Source organism: Mesocricetus auratus, unplaced genomic scaffold (genome assembly GCF_017639785.1).
Source record: "Mesocricetus auratus isolate SY011 unplaced genomic scaffold, BCM_Maur_2.0 Super-Scaffold_100009, whole genome shotgun sequence".
Taxonomy (NCBI): Eukaryota; Metazoa; Chordata; class Mammalia; order Rodentia; family Cricetidae; genus Mesocricetus; species Mesocricetus auratus.
In genome coordinates, this window is record NW_024429193.1 from 85,535,426 (window position 1) to 85,556,807 (window position 21,382).

General features: G+C 40.7%; 1 protein-coding gene across 2 annotated transcripts in view; it reads left to right on the forward strand.

The window, feature by feature from the left end:
- Ift80 (intraflagellar transport 80) overlaps nucleotides 1–21,382 on the forward strand; it is a 116,846-nt gene that overhangs the window by 70,739 nt on the left and 24,725 nt on the right. For both annotated transcript variants that reach the window (XM_040752654.1, XM_040752655.1), the window contains 4 exons: nucleotides 8,785–8,903; nucleotides 14,007–14,081; nucleotides 16,943–17,106; nucleotides 20,549–20,613. In XM_040752654.1, coding sequence (XP_040608588.1) covers nucleotides 8,785–8,903; nucleotides 14,007–14,081; nucleotides 16,943–17,106; nucleotides 20,549–20,613 — 423 coding nt within the window. The remainder of the gene's footprint in view (nucleotides 1–8,784; nucleotides 8,904–14,006; nucleotides 14,082–16,942; nucleotides 17,107–20,548; nucleotides 20,614–21,382) is intronic.

The window sequence follows — 21,382 nt, forward strand, 5'->3', positions numbered from 1 at the left end:
CCTTCTGAACTTCCTGCAAATTGACACTGTAATCAAATGATGGCATAAAACGGATTTCTGTTGTTTAACTTGGATCCTAAACATGACATTGTCTCCAGGACAAAGAATGCCTACTGATTTGGGACAAAACTATTTATTCATATGTGCATGAGGTCTAGGCAGTATAGTATTATTAGAAAAGTTCTAGTAGTATTTATGAAACTCTCCTGAGAACTTAGATGTGATTCTAGATAGTTTTAATTTGGAAATAAAGACTCATCTCAGTGGCTAGATAAAGTTCATGTGAGGTTACATCTGGCATCTTTTAAATGGCTTATCAAATTCAAGTTATCCTAAGAGGAAAAGTTAATAAATTCAGTAGAATTGTAGAGTCTTTTAATTTGTAAAGGGCTTTATACTGTGATTGTAAAACCTTGCATTTTTGTTAAGTTGGACCCATTCAGTATTTCGTGTTAAGACAATATTCTTCTTTTATCAGTGGCTATTTATGAGTTATGCTTTCCAGGTACTAGGCTAAGCAATGAGGGTGCAGCATTAAATAAAACAAATTTGTTCTCTGTTCTCATGGACCTCCTAGGTTAGTGTCTTAAAACTACCCCGTACATTCAGCACAAATTAATTTCAGGTGAGGAATAAGGCAAAGCAGAAATCGGCTGGCTTATGTGAGGTCAGGTGATAGGCTGAGTTGAGGCCTTATTGCTTCAGTGGATCAAGTAATGCCAGCAGGGCTCCATTATGTCTCTTTTAGTCCCTTTCCCTGTAATCAGCTTTCCTGCTGTGCCTTTGGTAACTCCAGCGTGGCATCCTAGCAACTCAAGTCTGTCAGCTTGTTTCTTCTAGTAATTCCAGCAGGAGCCCAACCTTGTAGTCGCATATGCTTGGCTTGCACTGAATGTAATTAGTTGAGTGAGAGGTGAGATGCCACCTTATCTGAACTGCTTAGTGACTGAGACTAGTGGAAGGAATGGTTTCTGGTTTCTCAAGGGAAATCAAGGCGAGAGAGAGGGAGAGGGAGAGGGAGAGGGAGAGGGAGAGGAGAGAGAGGAGAGGGAGAGGGAGAGGGAGAGAGGGAGAGGAGGGAGAGGGAGAGGGAGGGAGAGGGAGAGAGGGAGAGGGAGAGGAGAGGGAGGAGAGGGGAGAGGGAGAGGGAGAGGGGAGGAGAGGGGAGAGGGGAGAGAGAGATGAGAATATGAACCTTGGCGGGGAAGGCATGGCTGCAGGCTTGTGAGCTGGATACATTGATGTGGCAGTCAGGAAGCAAGAGAGTGAAACTCAAGCCCAGCATCTGCAGCTGTATACCTGGCATCTAGACCTTATGCTTTCAAGGTACCAAGACCCGTTAAAACAGTGCCACCCCTAGGGCTACTGTCTTAGGTAGGGTTTCTATTTCTATTGATGTAAAGAGACACCACAACCATAGCAACTCTTTTTTTTGTTTGTTTGTTTTGTTTTTTTGAGACAGGGTTTCTCTGTATTGTTTTAGATGCTGTCCTGGAACTCGCTCTGTAGAGCAAGTAGGCTGGCCTTAAACTCATAGCGATCTGCCTGCCTCTGCCTCCTGGGTGCTGGAATTAAAGGCGTGTGCCACCAAAGCCCAGTTTACCACAGCAAGTCTTATAAGGAAAATATTTCATTGGGGTGGCCTGCTTACAGAGGTTCAATCCATGATCATCATGATGGGGAGCATGTTGGCATGTAGGTAAACATAGTGCTGGAGCTGAGGGTCCGGCATCTTAAAGGCTGTAGGAAGTTGACTGAGACACTGGGTGGTATCCTGAACATAGGAAATCTCAAAACCCTCTCCTACAGTGACACACGTCTTCCAAGAAGGCCATACCCACTCCAACAAAGTCATCTCCTAGTAATGCCACTCCCTATGAGATTATGGTGGCCAGTTACATTCAAACTACCACAGCTAGTGTGGGAGACATTTCCTATTCTTTCATGAAAAGTCAGAAAGGTCTTGGAGCATACTTCTCTCAGTCCCTGTGAATGGGAATCTAGTGATAGTTTGGTTAGCATCTATTGCCAGAGTCTCAATGGCACAGTGAAGGTGTGGGTAGGACATTGTTGACAGGATTCACTTGAGTGGAGTCTTTGGAACTAAGGCCATTATCAGGTTTCTTTCAGCTCTTTGTGTGGCCTTTCCCTATGGCAGCGCATGGCCTGGCAGCTTGTGTTAGCAGAGCAAGCAGGCAAGAGGAGCCAGAGAGGCTGCAGGCAAGACATGAGTCACATTTTTATACCCTGAGATCGCTTGCTTTGTTCTGTTGAGTAGCAGCGAGCTAGTAGGTCCGGGGAGTCTGACCCCCTCTCTCCCTCCATGAGCTTCTTCATGCACATGGTGCACACGATGAACACACACACATAGAATAAAAGTACATTAACGAACTCAAAGCAGATCATCAGCACTCACCCACCTATTGGAGCGCTCCAATTTTCTTAACTGAATTGCTTTCAGTAAACATGTTTTCAGTAAACATTGTCTTGCAGCTGCCTGCTCCCAGGCTGATGGAGGGGTGGGTTTCCGGCCAGGGTATGTGATCCCCACAGACCATGACTGCAGCTGCTATTTCCCAGTACCAGGTTTATATCTTCCTACTGTAGGCTCCCATGAGACATAGTAGGTTCGCATGAGAATACTTCATCTATGTCTTACACACCAGGCTGCATTCCAACAGCTAATTGGTTGCGAAAGAGAAAGCTGGTATCTCTGTTGGAAGAAGGGAGGGGCCTTGGAGGGAAAGGGAACTGGAATGGAGGACCAGCTGCGTACCGGGCAGCTACCTTCATTTCTTTGCTGGGAACCTAATTTTGGCATGGAGAACAGATTTGATATTTATTACCATCCATAGTTCAAGATCAGATTTTTAGTCATTTCATTTCTTGTAAAGAAAGAGTGAATAATAGAGCAAGTAATAGAGGATTAAAGTTGATTATATAGATGAAACAAATAAGTGGTAGCTACTGCTGCTGGGATAGTCACGTATAGGATTAATAGAGCATTGAGGATATTTTTTAAAATGTTAAACTGAAGCATCTAAGTGTTGTGAAGAAGTGTAAGGTAATATGTGTGAGGGAATTAATCCTGGAAAAGCTTTGAATTGAGCAGAATAATGGACACTTTGAAATTCATCACAAGACATTGTTGTATGGGATTTCTTTTTCTTTTCTTTTAATTTTTGTTGTTTTGAGACAGGCTGTCATTGTGTAGCTCTATCTGACCTAGAACTCACTATGTAAACCAAGCTGGCCTTGAACTCAGAGATCTGCCTACCTCTGCCTCCTGAGTGCTTGAATTAAAGGTACCAGCCGCCATGCCCCACTGAGAAGGGGCTGCTTTGCTTCTTTCTTTCTTTCTTCCTTCCTTCCTTCCTTCCTTCCTTCCTTCCTTCCTTCCTTCCTTCCTTCCTTCCTTTGCTACCAGTTCTGCTTGACATCTAAGCTCTGGACAGAAAACAAGATAATAATGTCAGATGGATGATTTTCACTGTGTTACAGCAGTAGTTGTAGAGCAAATACAGTCAGTCTTCTTGTACAAATAAAGTTTTATTGGAGCACAGTCACTTCCATTTGTGTTCTCAGTATCTATGACTGTTTCTATGATATAATGTCAGGGTTAGGTAGTTACGACACAGACCACATGGCCCACCAAGCCCAAAGTACTTACTCTCAGGTCTTTTATAGAGCATGCAGGCTGACACCTAGCTGAGTGACAAGTGGCATTTGTCTCACTGTATACTTGAATCATTTTCAGAGGAATCCACAGGGTTACAGTCAGAAAATGTGGATTAGAGCCAGAATGGGGTGCATACCTGTAAGCTAGTAGCATTTGGGAGGTAGAAGCGGGAGGATTAAGAGTTTGAGGCTAGCTTGGGCTATATGAGAAGTGATTCAAAACCAAGGAATGACATGTGGCTTAAGGCCATGATGACATCCAGGAAGATTTAAAGAAGGAAATTGAAAATGCGAATCACTAGACAGTATCTAGGCAAGAGTTGGATGAACTGGACTCTATTGGAGACCACATGAAGAGGCAGTGCACCACCCAGGATTATCCCTTTATGTCAACACACTCCTGTGTGGGCAGTAGTATGCCTCCTGCTGGTAGAACCTAAGTGGATGACAGATTGTATTCACCTTGTCCGCATACGGGCCCCCTCTCTGAAAAATGTTCAGGGGAGATGAAGAAAATACATCCAGAAGAGGAAAGACCAGGAACTTTGTTCAGAGGGCATTCCCTCGGGCCTCTGTGCCTAGTACTCAGAACTTCAGGGGAATGACAGGCCAATATTTTGGCTGATTTCTGTCCCAGTACTTGTCAAAGACGAGCTGCACAGCAGCCTCCATGGCCAGCATCTTGGGAGTACTGTCTCCATGTATAAACTTCACCTTGGCTCGGTGCTGCTCCCCGGGCTTATCAGATGGAGGCTCTGGGGACTGGTGGCAGTTTTAGTATAGACCATGATGGGCGTTCACGTGGTGATCCAGGTACTCTGAGTTAAGCTCATTGTCGTTCTTCTCTGTGCCTCTCCATCTCTAAACATTCTGGAAGAGCCCCTTGGTGGTTTCCATGTTGCCCAGGCTGCGTTCTACTTCATCAAATGAGTCCTCTTTATGTGGGGCTTCATCTTCGCTTGTGGGTGCCTGGGTTCTGATGCCGTTATGCAGAGGCTACCCAGAGCTTTTGAGATGTGAAACACTCGGGAGGCCCCTGCGAGACCATGTGCTAGCCTTGAAAGTTCCAAGGATGTCCAGCCTCATAAGCAAGAGATTCCCAGGGAAGAGCTTCATGAGGGGAAACCATGGGGGAAGTGAAATAGAAGTCCCTGGACTTTGTGTAGGCGCTGGTGGCTTTGCATCCATACAGTTCCATGATGGTAGTGTCACCAGCGTCTGGCATGGACTGGGTGAGAATACCTAGATGCAATAGCTCTCCATTTTTACAGCATTGCTGCTGTCTCTCATTGCAAAAGTCCAGGTGGGCACTCTTGGGCATACAGCTTGTAGATCTCAGGCAGTGGGCAACCACGGGCCCAGTTCTCAGTGGAGGGGTTTCATAACAGATTGGCTGTTGTGTCACATTGACAAAAAAAATAGTCACTCTCCCCTACTAAAACCCTTGGAAAATAAGAATTTTGAGAGACCTGTGGTAATTTGAATAATAGCAGGACATTTAAAAATATGAAATTTTCTTCTTCCTCTTTTTTTTTTTCAAGACAGGGTTTCTCTTTGTAGCTTTGGAGCCTATCCTGGAACTCACTCTGTAGACCAGGCTGTTCTTGCACTAACAGAGACCCACCTGTCTCTGCCTCCCAAGCGCTGGTATTAAAGGCACACACCACCACTGCCTGGCGATATGAAATTTTCTTAAAGATTATTAACCATCAGTTAGCTTGACAGGACCTTATTTTGCCCTAAGAAAACTAGTATATAATGTTCCTTAAATTCTTTTTAAAAAACATTCTACTAAAGACTATCCTTTCAGGAATCATTTCTATAGTTTATTAAGAATCATTCTTCTATGGACTGGAGAGATGACTCAGGGGTCCTGAGTTCAATTCCCAGCAACCACATGGTGACTTACAACCATCTGTAATGAGATCTGGTACTCTCTTCTGGCCTGCAGGCATACATGCAAACAGAACATTGTATACATGATAAATAAATCTTTTTTTTAATTCATTTTTTTTAAATTTTATTTTCCAGTTTAAATTTAGATAAGAATCAAGGTTGCTTCACAAGTCAGTTCCAGGTCCCTCTCCCATTCCCTCCCTTCCTCCCGTGCCCTCCCCTCCCCCCCGATAAATAAATCTTAAAAAATAATTGATGGTACTAAATCCTTTATAGAAGAAATCTAGCTAGTAGCTATGGGGAAATGCTAGAATTACAGTATCAGCATACTGCAACCTCTAGTGAAAGCTGCTTCTAAACAACTGTGGTCAACAGCTTCTACACACGTTAGGTGAGGCCCCCAACAGGGTCCTTCATGGCAGATGAATCAAGCTGACTGACCCTGCACACTGAAAGGAGACATGTAGACACATGTGCCTTTGAAGCGACACAGCAGGAAGTACCCAGCATCATCATACAAAGTGTTGTTTTTAAATATCAATACTCAAAAATAACTTTTTTCTGAGACAGAGTCTTATTATCTCTAGCTGGCCTTGAGCTCAAAAGTAGCTAAAGATAACCTCAAACTGCTGATTCTTCTGCCTCCACATCCTGGGAGCTGGGGTTACAGACCTATGCTACCACACCTGGGTTATACGGTGCTAGAACTCAGAGCTTTGTGTTTTGCTAGGTAAGCAGTCTTTCAAAAGCTACCCTAAACACATCTGCTCTCATTTAAAATGATCTGGTTTCCCAGAGAGGAGACAAGTGCTGAATTATTTTCCTTATTTACAATTTTTTTTGAAAAATGAGCCAATTTTCTGGAATTCCCACTGAACTTCTTTTATATTGTTAATATTATCATTAGATATAAACATTATTTATTTTAATTATGTGTATGTGTTTTTGTGAACCTATATTTGAGTGTCTGTGAAGCCAGAAGAGGGTGTTGGGTCCCCTGGTACTATAGTTATCGGAGGTTGTGAGACAACCAGACATCGGTGTAATAACTAAACTTGGGTCCCCTGCGAGAACAACTTGGATTTGGTTTTCATAGATTAAAAAATCAAATTTAAATATATAGAAAGTCTAGTGCATATTTAAGATTATAGGGGTTTTATGATATTTTTCACTTTTTATTTGCTGTTCTTATCTTTTAAAAGGAAAATTTGGTTTCCAAAGTCTTTAACAGTTGTACAGATATAAAAATAACACATTTTTCTTATAATGTGTTATTGAGTTCTAATTAATATTTTTTGTTTTTAGAGACATAACTGTGTCTATATATATATAAACTCCCTTTCATTTTTGGATAGAAGACAATGTACTGAACATGCTATTCTGTATCTTATATGGCCACTTTATAGTTCCTCATTTTGTTTTCCAACTGTACAGCGTGTGTAAATGTGCAGTGGTTCATTCAAGCTGCTGGCAGACATTTGGGCTGGTTTTGTTGTTATTGAGAGTGCTGTTGTAAGCAGCCCGTGTTGTACCATAGTTCCATAGTTTTTCTTATGTGTCTTTGAGACAGGGTTGTGGTACTGAGAAGCTATGACAAAGTGTATGTGTTCTAGAGGTTTGGAAATCCAAAACCAAGATGCCAGTGGATTTAGTGTACAAATAGGGTACTCTCTGTCTTATTGCTGGGACCTTCTGGCTGTGTCCTCATTGGAATAGTGGCGAGCATTTCCTTAAAGGCATGCATTGATTTCCAGAATAGCCACACACACTCAGCACACAGAGATTTGGAGACACACTTGGGACAATGACTTCCTGTCCTTTCATTTCATTGTGGATTATGAGAATTAAAGACTGACTGGTTTGCAGGGGTCATTACATTGTTTTTCCTTATTTCTTCACCTCATGATGCTCTCGCCGACTTATGCATCTGATCTCACCCAGAACTTAGAAAGACCAGCTCACCCACTCTTCCTTGATTTGTTATAGTTTGTCCACTGACTTCAGAACTTTTGACCAGTACAGCCAAATTCTAAAATGCTTGCAAACTTGTCTGCTAAAAATGTTTGTAACTTTTTTTTTCCACAATGGAATTTTATTCAGCTGTAAAGAAAATGAGACGATGAAACCTCCAAGAAAGTGCACAGAGAAGCTTCTTCTCCAGTGGTTAATGGCCACTGTGCAGACTCAGAACTGATGAGTGTAGGCAGGTTAGTTCCCAGAGGGACTGACCAACAGGGTTCTTATCAAAGAGCAGAGGTGAAGAATGGGCCAGTCAGCTCAAGACCCTGGAAGCAGGGCGTAAGACAATGGTGGAGATGGACTGGTGTCAGGGTACACAAGATCACGGTGTTGGTTGATGCCAGAGAGGCCAGCCTAGGAACTTGGTAACTGAAGTACGGGACGTGGGTGCTGCTCAGTCCATGCTAGCTGAGGCAGACTGAAGCAGCTTCAAGACTCCTGTAGGAGACCATGCAGTGCGGGAATCTCTTCCCTCGTGAATGTCTTGACTCTCCCCTTTCCAGTTGCTTCTTTTTCTGTTCTCTTTGTTTTTGAGACAGGATTTCTCAGTGTAGCCCTGGCTGTCCTGGAACTCACTCTGTAGACCAGGCTGGCCTTGAACTCAGAGGCCTGTGTGTCTCTGCTGCGATTAAAGGCGTGCGCCACCATGCCTGGCTCCAGTAGTTTCCTAACCTCCTTCTTCATTACCTGCTCTCATCACGAAAGTCCTCCTGCTTCTCTTGCAGCTTGGCTTCCTCACTATACATTTTTAATAAAGCCAGTCCATCCTCCACTTGTGATTTTAAAGCAGTTATATCTCTTTTTTTAGCGTAAGATTTCAAGTACAGTCTAACCAGAAAGAGACATCCTTGCTCCAAGTTCATCTGTCCCCTCTGACTGCACCTCAGCGCTGGGACTCTTTCAGCTCCTCCCACTCCCACGCTGCTTGCTTTGGATGAAGATTAAAACTCCTTATAGGTCTTTTCTATTTCTAACAGAATCTTTTTGTATCTGTACTTTCTTAGTTGACTTTTATACCAAAGTGTATCAGCCTATGCCTAGATGGATTCTTTTATGATACTTAGCTAATTAAGGGTACAGTGAATTTTTCCCTGCACATTAAAATCTTACTAACTTATCTAATTAAAATTTGATTTTTAAAAAATGTTGGTATTTTTTTTCTCTTTCCCCCTTCCTTCTCTTTTTGCTTAGGTTCGGAATGTCCTCAATGATGCTGTGGATTTACTGGAATTCCGAGACAGAGTCATTAAAGCATCTTTGAACCACGGACACTTGGTTGTTTCAACGTCTCTTCAGTGCTACGTCTTCTCGTAAGTGTCTTGCATTTCTTAAAACCCAGAGTTTTTGTCAGGATGAGGATCTATTTTCAAGGTTTCATATCAATACAGTTTGGTGTAACCTTTACTTTCTCAAAACTGTACTGATTAGCGCCGTATTTTAGACCAGGAAACAAGGAAGAACTCAGAGCTATATGCAATGAAAGTAGATCTAATGCAGTTTGTGCCCCAAAGGCTAATACTCATTTTTAAAACTGGAGATGCCTCCTGTGAGATGGTGTTTACTTACAGTTCTAGAGACTGCTATAATGTTAACTCAAAGCTCAGGGCGCAGGGCACCGAGGAGAGGAGGCAGCAGTTCACTGTAGCAGCATGGCTGGCGGGCTGAGAGACTTCAGTGAGGACGCAGAGTTATGGTAACCCAGAGTTGTCCAGAAAGAGTGGAAGAAAATGCACCCAGAGTCGTACTTATCAGAAGGCAAAGAATGGCTGCAAACTAAGAACATGACTGACAGTTTGAAACACACTTGGTATCAGTGTGTGCTCTTTAGGACTGGAGGAAGAGCGTACTGAAGCAGACAGACTTCATTTGCAGGTTGTAATTACGATGATGTAAAAATGGACGTCATGACCGATTTTCAGCTACTGGTGTGATTTTGCTGCAAGTGGAGAGCAGATGCAAAATGGCAGTCAGTGTATACTCTCCACTCCGCAGCTAGGATGGATGTAAGTGACTTGCAGAATGTATTCTAAATGGTAGATGAAGCTGAAGTGCTAAGTCCTGGGCATTTGTTACTTTTGTTTTGAACATAATTTCCTATCATAGCAAGTAAGTTTACATAATTTCATTTTAGGCAATGGCTGTATTTAATAGTCAACTTTCAAAATCCTTAAAAATTTAACTACTACAAGCCAGCTTTTGCACACTACCATCTAAACTATCCAGAAAACTCGTAACCACTCATACCCTCAAGAGTCTATGTTAAATTGCTGGATCTTGAGGTAGACTGATTCCCGTTTTCCTGAGAAATTGCCATACTGATTTCCAAAGTGGCTGTACAAGTTTCCATTCCCACCAGCAGTGGAGGAGTGTTCCCCTTTCTCCACATCCTCTTTTGATTTTAGCCATTCTAACAGGTATCTCAGAGCTGTTTTGCTTTGCTTTTCTCTGATGACTAAGGATATTGAACAATTTTTTAAGTGCCTTTCGACCATTTGAGATTCCTCTATTGAAAATTCTCTAATTAGATCTGTACTCCATTTTTAAATTGGATTATGTGGTGTTTTGGTGACTAGCTTCTTCTGAACTTCTGGAATCCAGCTGTAGAGAGGGAGGAGTGATAAGCAAAGGGGTCAAGGCCACGCTGGGGAAACCCACAGAAACAGCTGGCCTGAGCAAGTGGGAGCTCACAGACCCCAGTCTGAGAACCAGCATAATACCGAACCAGGTCCCCTGAGCATGGGTGCCAGTTGGGGGGCGTGAACAGTCTATGGGGCCTCTCTTAGTGGAACCAGTATTTATCCCTAATGCACAAATGGGCTTTGAGAGCCCATTCCCTGTGGAGGGATGCTCTCTCAGCCTAGATACATGGGGAGGGTCTAATGATGTGAAGGCTTTGATGATCCCTCATGGGAGACCTCATCCTCCCTGAGCAGTGGATGGAAGGTGGGATGGAGGATGGAGAGCAATGGGAGGACTGGAGGGAGAGGGAACTGAGATTGGTATGTAAAATAAGAGTGTTTCTAATGTAAACAGAAATTAATTTAAAAAGGAGTCTGTGTTGAGGACTTCAAATATTGTGCTTTCATTCATTCTACAGTGTATTTATAGTTTAATCATTACATAAATGTTGGAAATAGAGATAGACTGTATGTCTTATTTGCTACTGTTTGTCCAGTGCTTAGCTCAACATGTGGTTAGTAAGTATTTTGAATAAAGAAATGAATTGATATATATTAAACATAGTGTTGTATCGATATCCTAAGGTTCAGTAATTCATAATGTAATGATACTCAATTTAACTGACAAATGTGCCTGTTCCCGCTCAATATATACATAAATCTGCAACTAATCAGAATCTGCCTATTGGTAGTGACCACATCTGGAGTCCTGGAGTAGGGGAGGCAGGGACCACATCTGGAGAACTGGAGTAGGGGAGGCTGAAATATGAGAGGCAATGGAGAGTGGAAAAAAAAGCCAGTGACTTGATGTTATGTGGATTGTTTCTTAGATGAAAAAATGACAGAACAGTGGTAATTTAGAACAAATAAAAAAATTACTAAGCTAAACAGCTAATATTTACAGAAAGTATTATAAAGTAGAAGAAAAATATAATTTAATGCAGGCACTAATTTTCATGGGTTAAGGAAAATGAAGGCAAGTTCTTAGTTTAAATTTTTGTTTGTTTTAGAGATAATTATGACTCTTAGATGCCCCCAGTGATGGATATAGTTTCCAGGTGGTAGTGGCAAGAACCTGCTCTCATCAGTTGTCAGATGTTGTGTTATTAACCCTCTGCTTACCTTACTTTCCTCATTCCTGTGTTGTGTGGAGCAATGTAAGACTGTCTTCATTCCGAATATAGCCTTGTCTCTACTTTCTGGTTCCTAAGATATTTGTTAAGATACCAAATATCAATATTTATGAAATTGAAGTACATGGAGCAGCTGTAGGAATGCAGTAGTGCTGAGATATTTCACCAAAACCTATTTAATTAAGTTATAAACTAGTATTTTAGATAATAGCTGTTGGTTTCTGGTTAATTGGTTATACTATTTATGGTTATGCTTATCATTAGTACTATTCCTATTTTACAAGATGAAGAGCCAAAGGCCACAGAGAATAATTAAGTAACCTGCCATCAAGGTTAAATTATTTAATTTTATTACTGAAAGAAAACTGGAGTTTGATTCTAAGTTCTTAACTACTGCTGTCTCTTTTTTATAATATATAATTTAAAGAATAAACATGTAACATACTTAATTTATAAAAAGAAATTTCAGAAGAAAGTATTATAGAAGAATGCTATATTACATTCTTGCTTATTTTTCAAAAAAAGTATTATAAACCTTCCTTGTTTTTAGTCTCATAGCTTAGTGAGTGAATATTTCCATGGTATTTACATTAGATCTCAATTGTGAGAAATTCAGATATCCCGTGGCCGCCCCCCATAGGGTTTCTCTGTGTAGCCCTGCCTGGCTATCCTGGAACTCTTTCTGTAAACCAGGCTGACTTCTAGCCCACAGAGATCTACCTGCCTCTGCCTTCTGATTAAAGGTGTGTGCTACCACCTGGCCAGATATTTCTAAGAAGAGTTTTTCTTGTTCTTTTAGATTGAGTCCAGGGCCTCACACATGCTAGACAAAGCACTCCACCCCTGAGCTACATTCCCAACTCTAAGAGGCCACTTTTTCCAATGACCTCACATAATCACTACGTTTCTGATTACACTCTCTAGATAGAGAATGAAGGTTAACGCGAATGACTAAGGACTGTGATTTTTCTTGACATATAAACTACAAACACACTTACCTTTATCAGACTAATTACTGGCACTGATTCTGAGTAGCCGTTACTAACGGAACTGCTACATTCTTTTGTTGTTTTGCCATATGCTCGCGTTTACTTACTGGAAGAGCTGTCAAACTCTGCTAGCACACCAGTTTACTTTCTCTCTGCAGGCCTTCTCTTTTCTGTTTCTAGATGTGAAATGAGGTGCAGTCTCTTTAAGGAATGGGGGGAGGGCTTTGGGGAGATGACTCAGTGGGTACTTGGATTCTTCCTGTGCGAATATGAGGATCTGAGTTAGTTCCCAGCACCCAAGTGAGAAAGCCAGGCATAGCCGCATGCAGCTGTATTAGAGTAGAGACCTGTAGACCCTGCTGCTTGCTGCCTGTAGCCTAGCTGGAATGGTGAGCTTCTGCTTCCGCGAAGACTGTTTCCTCTCTGCAAGGTGGCAAGGTGCCCCGGTGTACACACCTGTGATGCCTGTGTGCATGCACGCACATGTGCACACACACACACACACACACGAGGAAAGAACAAGGGGCACATGCCTGTAACCCAGACTTGGAAGGTGGCTATGGAAGGATCAGGAGTCCTAGGTCATCGGCACCTAGTCTACATTTGACTATGTCTCAAAAAACAGAATAGGTTCTGTGAAAGTTATTGAGAATAATAAAACCTCGAGCTCGCAGTAATTCCCCTGCCTCTTACTGCTGAGTGCTGTGATTACAGATGCTAGCCACCTTGTCTGGCTTTCACCTACGTCTTTGAATCATATTATTCTATTAAAAGTAAAAGGAATTATTTGTGCATCTACTCACCACTTTAATGTAATGTAAGCATGGTCATAGCTTACATTTATAGAGTATGCCACAGAAATAATTTTGTTTTAATCCAACAAAACACTGGAAGATCTATAGGAAATAATTGCATTCAACATGTTATTTTTGGCTTTTTGGGGGGGTGGGGGAGACAGGGTCTTATTATGTAGATTTGGTTACATACAACTCAGTATGCAGACCAGGCTGGCCTCAAACTCAGAGGTCCACCTGCCTCTGTCTCTCGAGTGCTAGGATCTAAGGTGTGTGCCACCACGCCTGGTGTCATCATGCTATTATTCCATTCTTTTATTCAGTGACTGATATATATCAGGCAGTTTGTTAGACACTTATATAGTTCTTTATTTTCCTCAACAAAGACACTTTATAGAAGCTCAGCTTGTTAAAGTCACGTGGCTGGGAGATGATGCAGCCTGATATTTAATCCAGATCTGCCTAGCTTATCCTCAGCGTGCTATGCTTCTGAGGAATGTTAGATGGCCTGGCCAAACTCAGAGGTATTAGCCAGAAGAACACAGGCTTGCTCTTAGGAATCCTAAGGTCATTAACTGTAACTCCAGTAAACACTTATGGAAAGCCTGGTATGTACTAATTGCTGGGAATACAGAATCTCTGCCTTTTAGCTGAGGATACAGACATGTGAATGAATAATTTTAATGTGTCAGGTGCTTTAATGAAAATATGTATGTGATAATTTGTGAAGTTAAACTTACCATTTAAAATGAGTAACTGCCTGCTTATTAAAATGTGTTTAGTATTTGAAATGCTAATCAAATTTATTTTATCTTTTAGTACGAAGAACTGGAATACACCACTTATATTTGATCTCAAGGAAGGAACTGTTAGTTTAATTCTCCAGGCAGAAAGGTAATTTGTTTATATTCTAACTATTGGATAGCTCATGCAGCAGTAGAACACTCTCTGAAACATCCTACAAGGGCTGGAGATGCTTCAGTGGTCAAGAGCACGGCCTACTATTGCAGGGACTGGATTCAGTACCCTGCATCCGCATGGTGGCTCACACTGTCTGTAACTCCAGTTCCAGGGGATCTGGTGTCCTCTCATGGCCTCCATATCATACATACATGCAGGCAAAACATGCATATACCTAAGCTAATATATATATATATATTTTTTTTTTTTTTTGAGACAGGGTATGTCTGTATGCAACGCTGTGACTGTCCCAGAACTTTGCAGACTTGGCTAGCCTCAAACTCACAATGATGCCTCCTAAGTGCTGGGATTAAAGATGTGCACCACCATGCCTGGAAAAATACATCTTTTAAAATATTTCATAAAATGATATAGTAGTCATTTGGGATCAGTCTGTTTCTACTACATGTTTAAGAATTAAAAACAAAGTATATCAGTGGTAATGAAATATTTTATTAGAATTTCTTTATATTCTTAAAAGACGTTGAAAGATATATACACACATGAACATTTACTATATTAAGTTTATCATAGAAATTTATTAGATAGTAATGTTAAATTTTATAAAAAGCCCAATACAAGTAACGTTGGCGTATCAATATGAGAGTACGACAATGAAATGGGAAAATTAGTGTGGTCCCCTGTTTTCTGTTCATTTGTTCTTTCTTTTTCACTTCTATTCAAACTTACTTCATCCTAAGTTTGTATCAAAATAGTAAGAGTGCCCGGGCGAGGACTGAACTTGTAACCTCAGCGTTGCCACGCTGTCCCTCCTTCTTCCTGCCCCTTTCCTTCATTGGTGCTGGAGACTGAATGCAGGGCTTTGCATGTGCTCGGGGCATGACTTGAGCCTGAGCTGTACCCCACTCTATCTTTGCTTTTAAGTATTGGTTAAAACTCATTGATTTCATGAGCTACTAGGCTGTGGGCTGAAGTTTGGAAGTAGTATTTTTTTTGCCAAGTCCTTCAGTAAATATAAGACTAAGGCCGGGCAGTGGTGGTGCATACCTTTAGTCCCAGCAGTCGGGAGGCAGAGGCAGGTGGATCTCTGTGAGTTGTAGACCAGCCTGGTCTACAAGAGCTAGTTCCAGGACACCCTCCAAAGCCACAGAGAAACCCTGCCTTGAAAAACCAAAAACCCTTGAACAAATCAGGACGAGCTATTGCTCCAGCAGGCTCACTTTTAAAAAATAAAAACTGTCAATCAATCTATTAAGTACAATGATTCCCTACTGAAAGCTACTTTAATTGCTTCTGCACGTTTTGGCCAAGGTCAAATGTAGAAAAGCTACACACTAAGACTTGATGAAGTATGAAAACCTTTACACCAAAACCACACTCTTTATTCCTCTCTTCTCCTGTCATCTTAGGCAGCAGTAGCCCTGCTCATTAGCAGGTTTTGCAGCCCAGAGCTTTTTGTTACTGGTGGTGCTGGAGCTAGCGACTGGCACAGTCGCAGGCAGGGAAGGGACTGACGAGAAAGCTGAAGGCATAGAGCAGTGGCCGTCTTGTTATCCAAACTGCCATCTAATTACAGAGGAACACGGTCATCGTAAAGATGATCCTGAGTAATCAAGGAGATGTAACCTCAAGCTTTGTCATCTGTTTAATGACATTGAAACATGCTTTAGTTATGTCATAATTTTTAAATACAAGTCATTTTGCCTTTAAAAGGTAAGAGGCCAGCTATCTAAAGGCTCTTTTTCTCAAATGTCTTTTATTCTAACAGTTCCAAATAAATTTATATTATTTATAAATTTATTGCGTATGTTCATAGTTTAAGTATGTGTTGATGGCATAATTATATATGAGACAACTTGTTACTGCCTGCCTCTGATCTTATTTATATAGCCACAGACATTTGCCCATTGAAAGAGTATTTCCTCATGAGAAGTTTAAAAGCTGGTGTCTTATTTATGATAGGAACTGCTTTCAGTGCTAAGCATGGTGGCATTTATGTGTATATGTGTGTAGTATGTGTATACACATGTGCATGCATGTATAAATGCATGCGTTTAGGCTAGAGATTGCCATTGGGTGTCTTTCTCTGTTACTCTCTTATTTATTTGTGTGTGGGGGGTGTGCATTCATGTTTATGTGCACAGTTGTGTGCATGACGCTCTGAGTTCATGCCTGGTGCCTTCATCTAATGTTCGTTATTACATACTTCTTTATTATTTCTTTTATTCTTGAGATTATAATACGCTTATATTATTTCTCCATTCCCTTTCCTCCCTCCAAACTCCTTTCCTCTACTCCTTTATGCTCTCTTTTAAATTCTTGGTCTTTTTCATTAGTTGTTGTTACATGCATATATGTATATATGTATGTATGTATAATATGTGTATATATGTATATATTATATGATGCTTGTCCCTCAAACATTCATGAACACACACACACACACACACACACACACACACACTCCCAAATACATCTTATTGTCTGTATAATGTGGAAGATTTTCTAATTGTCTTTGCATGGGGGTTTCCTTCCCAGGAAAAAAAATGAGTTGAGGGCATAATGTAGAGGAGATAAAATTTTTAGTAGATAAGCTTGTGATTTTGGACATTTTTATTTTCTTCCCTTACCTCCATTTAAAAAACAAAACAAAAAACAAGGAAACAAATCAAAATGGTTCCTTTCAATTTTTTTAATATTTCAGACTTCATCAATATACTTATTATAATTGTGGGATTTAGATATTCCCCCCAAAGGATAAACTCTTCCTTAATACAAACATGAAAGTATAGTATCTTTCTATTTAAAAAAACTTCACTTGTTTCTCTTTCTAGACATTTTCTTCTGGTAGATGGTGGTGGTATCTATTTGCATTCTTATGAAGGGCGCTTCATTTCTTCTCCGAAGTTTCCTGGAATGAGGACAGATATTTTGAATGCACAGACTGTGTCCCTGAGTAATGATACTATAGCAATAAAAGACAAAGCTGATGAAAAGAGTAAGTCTATCTTCATAGGTTTTCATGTCAAATTTTCATGCAGTCATAATGCTGTGACATTTTATGAACTTTTATCCCCCCCTGTTTACATGTGTATCGGTGTTCTGCCTGCATGTGTGTCTGTGTGAGGGTATCAGATCCTGGAGTTACAGACAGTTGTGAGCTGCCATGTGGGTGCTGGGAATTGAACCCAGGTCCTGTGGAAGAGCAGTCAGTGCTCTTAACCACTGAGCTGTCTCTGTAGCCTCTTCATCTCTTAGTATGTTAGCATTGTATAGAGAAATTATGAATTCATGCTTTGTTCTAAACACGAGTTAAATAAGGACTGAGATTGTCATACTAACAGAACAAGTATATGTTGTCTTAGTATCCAAGACCAGTGGTAAATAAATCTTTATGTATTCATAAGAGAAGTGTTTTCAAGATTATGGTTCTAAAACATGTATTGAATTTTGTTTTAACCTTGTTTAATACTTCCTTTCTATTCATCTAGTAATATGGTAAATTCTTCATTGTGCCACTTTATATGTTTTTCAACTAGTATTTGAAGTAAAAGGAAGGTGTGAATAGTTTTAATTTTACATGTTAAAATCTAGGCCATATTAGTATGTATAAAAAGTAAGTATGTCCAGTGTTTTACCATTTCATTAAGGTATCACTATTCCACAGATGAAATTATCAAACAGATATTAATGAGTATAGTACTTTTATAGGTATTATTGACTGAGTACTTTTCTAGAAGTTTAAGATATAATGGTGGTCGAGATAGACAGTCCAGTAAATAAAATCAAGTCAGTGAGCAAACATACAATCAGCAGCCAGCTAACGACACATGTTCTGAAGCAAGGGTGGCCGTGCACGCCACTCCCTGCCTGTGGCAGACCTAACAAGTAGAAAGATTCCGGGGTGGGAAAGATGGACACGTTAAAGCAACTACCAGAAGGCCGTGTCCTTGGGTCAGCATGAACCAGGCAGGAGGGGAGGAGGTCAGTGATAGGTAAGACCCAGAGTCTCACCCATGCTAGGCACTCTCCGCTGAGTTACACCTCCAGCTTACTGTGCTTATTTGTGATGACACTTACCAGGAAACCTCTCCTCTCAATTGTAGCTGGGTTACTATAGGTGCCGTGTTGTATTCAAGAGCTTTAGACCTCACTCATCTTGCAGTACTGAAACTTGATATCCATTTCTTTGCTCCTGCTTCTGGCAACCACCATCCTGCACTCTGCTTCTGTAAGAGCCATTATTTTAGGCACCTCACATTGGTAGAATTATGCAATGCTTGACCTTTGGTGATCACTGTATTTCACCCAGTCTGTCTTCCGGATGTGCAGGGCTCTCTTTTCTGTCGTCATTCTTTTCTCAGTGATCCCCCCCCCTTGTCTTCCTGTCTTCCACTCCCCTGTGTCGTGGTGTGTCACACATACCGCATTTTCTTCATCTACTCACAGACTGAGCCCACATTATGGCTGTTGTGACTAATGATGCAATGACTGTGAGAACGCTAGTGTTTCCTTGAGATGCTGAAACCAGTGCCCCACAAGTGAGGTTAGTTCCTGCCTCACTTGGAGTCTATTTATACTTTGTCGAGACTCCTCCATGCTGTGTTCTACGCAGCAACACCGTTTTGCATTACTACTAACAGCAAGCCGTGTGTAAATATTCTAATTTCCACTTTTCTCACATCTTCACTGACATTTTTCTCTTTGTGTTGTTATGGCTTTTGTAATAGCCATTCTAACATATGAAGTGATATAAGGATTTGGAATTTTAAAACATTACAATTTCTTTTCAGAACTGTTGGCCCTAGAAAATATCTTGACTTAAAACCAATGCTTGATTTATAGAAATTATTTAATCTTGAAGTATCTTCTGCATTTCATCATGGGAGCTAATTCTTCTAACTAGCATTTAGGAAAATACATCATTGCTAACAGCCATTGAAGAGAACATTTCTTAAATAATTCTAAAATAGTCACCCGATAGAAAGTAAATATTTTATAAGCTGCATCTTATTTACACGAGTTGGCGTTCTCTCCCTGAGATGATCACCTACAAGCTAGAAAGGCTCATTTCTATTCACAGCATCAGAGACTGCAGTCCATGGTCACTTGACCCTGTTGCTTTGGGCCTATGGCAAGTCAGAACATTGCGGGAGGGAACACATGGTAGGACAAAGCCACTCACTTCATGGTATGTGGGAGCTGAGAAAGAGGAGAGGGCTAGAGTCCCTTCGTCCCCCAGAGGTGTGCCCTAACACCTGGCTTCCGTCCTCAGACTCCAGTGCCTCTGGGTTCTAGGCTGGCAAACAAACTTCTAATTGCTTTAGAGAGCTTTATGATCCAGTGAGCAAAGTGCTCATCTTTTCTTTTCTCTAAATTAATTCTAAAAATTAAACTCTTCACTAGAAACATGGAAGGCACAGTTCTAGAACCTTCTCTCAAGAGTTCAGGAAATTCTCAGATCGAGAACTGGCTGCGCTCCCTAAGTATGTGCCTACAATAAATATAGATTGCTTATGACCTCCCCATAGTTCTGAGGCAAACCAGTCGATACTCTGAAGCTGTAAGCTGGATATTTTACAAGGCTATAATTTGCAAAAACATTAATGATTTATGGAGCATCTCAATTATTGGCAATCCATTTCCTCCCAAACCTGGCATACTGCTATTTTGTTCAAACCTTGAATATTTAGAATTTATACCCCCCCCCAAATTGAGGGTCCTCATCATGAGATGGCCATCACTTCCCATGTCTGTGCTTGTTTTTCTGACTGATCTTTGGGGATTTTATTACATGGTATGGCTGGTTAAATCATCAGCCACTCACTTAAACTCAGTCTCTAGACCCCTTCTCATCCACAGAAGTCAGGGACCTAAAAGCTCCAGTCTATTAATTGCTGCTTGTTTTTCCTGGTTGTGAGCCCTTATCTGGTAGTTAAGGAAGCACCCACGAAGAACCTGTTGCTAAGGGACTTTGAAGTTCCCAGCCCAGAATCCAGGATAAGTTACTTATTTTACCACACGAGTGCGTAATAGAAACACCACAGAGTGCATTGCCTGCATCGTGATAGGTAGCTACTTAATGCATATTTTCTTCCACGAGTATGATTGTTACACAGGTCTAAATCAGAGATACCAGAATATTACATTGCATCCATATTTAGACTTGCCATTGATATGCCTATGGGCCATTAATCCTTGGTCATTACTAACGTTTTTAATTAGGCAGTGTGTCAGGAAAAATTTTAGTTCTACTATTTTCATAAAAAAATGTGACCTCATTAGTAATTAGAGATTTGGTGCTGCTTGTTTTCTGAGCTGATACAAGTTATGTGATCCATTAAGTTAAATTATTTTTCCTAAGTATTATGATAGCGCCACTGAAATTAACCAATAATAGTTCTAATATAACACACTAATGTTCTACTATTTTTTTCAAGTAATCTTCCTCTTTGAAGCATCGACTGGAAAACCTTTAGGGGATGGGAAACTTCTTTCTCATAAGGTAATAAACATTTGCTGTGTCTAGTGTAAATGACCACTGTTTAGTTAATTCTGTTTTAAAATTAGTAGCTATGCTTTAAGGGAGAAAAGACTTTAATTTAACATTTAAAAATGAGTGCATCACTCTCACCCTGAACTCTTGGGGAAGGGTCTAGGCCCTGCCCTATATGAAATGACAGACTATGGACACCCCCATGGAGGGCCTCACCCTCCCTGGGGAAATGAGGGGATAATGGGGGGGAGGGATTGGGGGGAGGGCACGGGAGGAGGGGAGGGAAAGGGAGAGGGACCTGGAACTGACTTGTGAAGCAACCTTGTTTCTTATCTAAATTTAAACTGGAAAATAAAATAAAGAAAAAAAACAAAAAAAAACAATAAAAAGAAAAAAAAATGAGTGCATCCCTGACATATTTCCCCTAAAAATACCATATCTGAGCCTAAGCATAGGAAACCTGAAAGAGGACACTCTCAGGGTGCATTAAGTAAATAAATGATTCGATGGGAGTCTGTTGATCAGGCTTTTACTGCTTTTCAGTAACATGTTCTAGTTTACTAAACTTTGTAGATAAAAATGTCTTTGTAAACTTGTAGTAGTTTTCTTATTGACCTGTCCTTAGCCATCATTTTCTTTAGGTTTTAAGACTGTAGTTCAGTGACTGTATTAGAGAGGGAAATTATTCGAAATTATTCTCTATAAACGTTCAAAGCACCCTGAATTGTGATGTGTGTATTGGTTTTGGTTTTTAGTCTTAAATAAAGGCGCATACTAC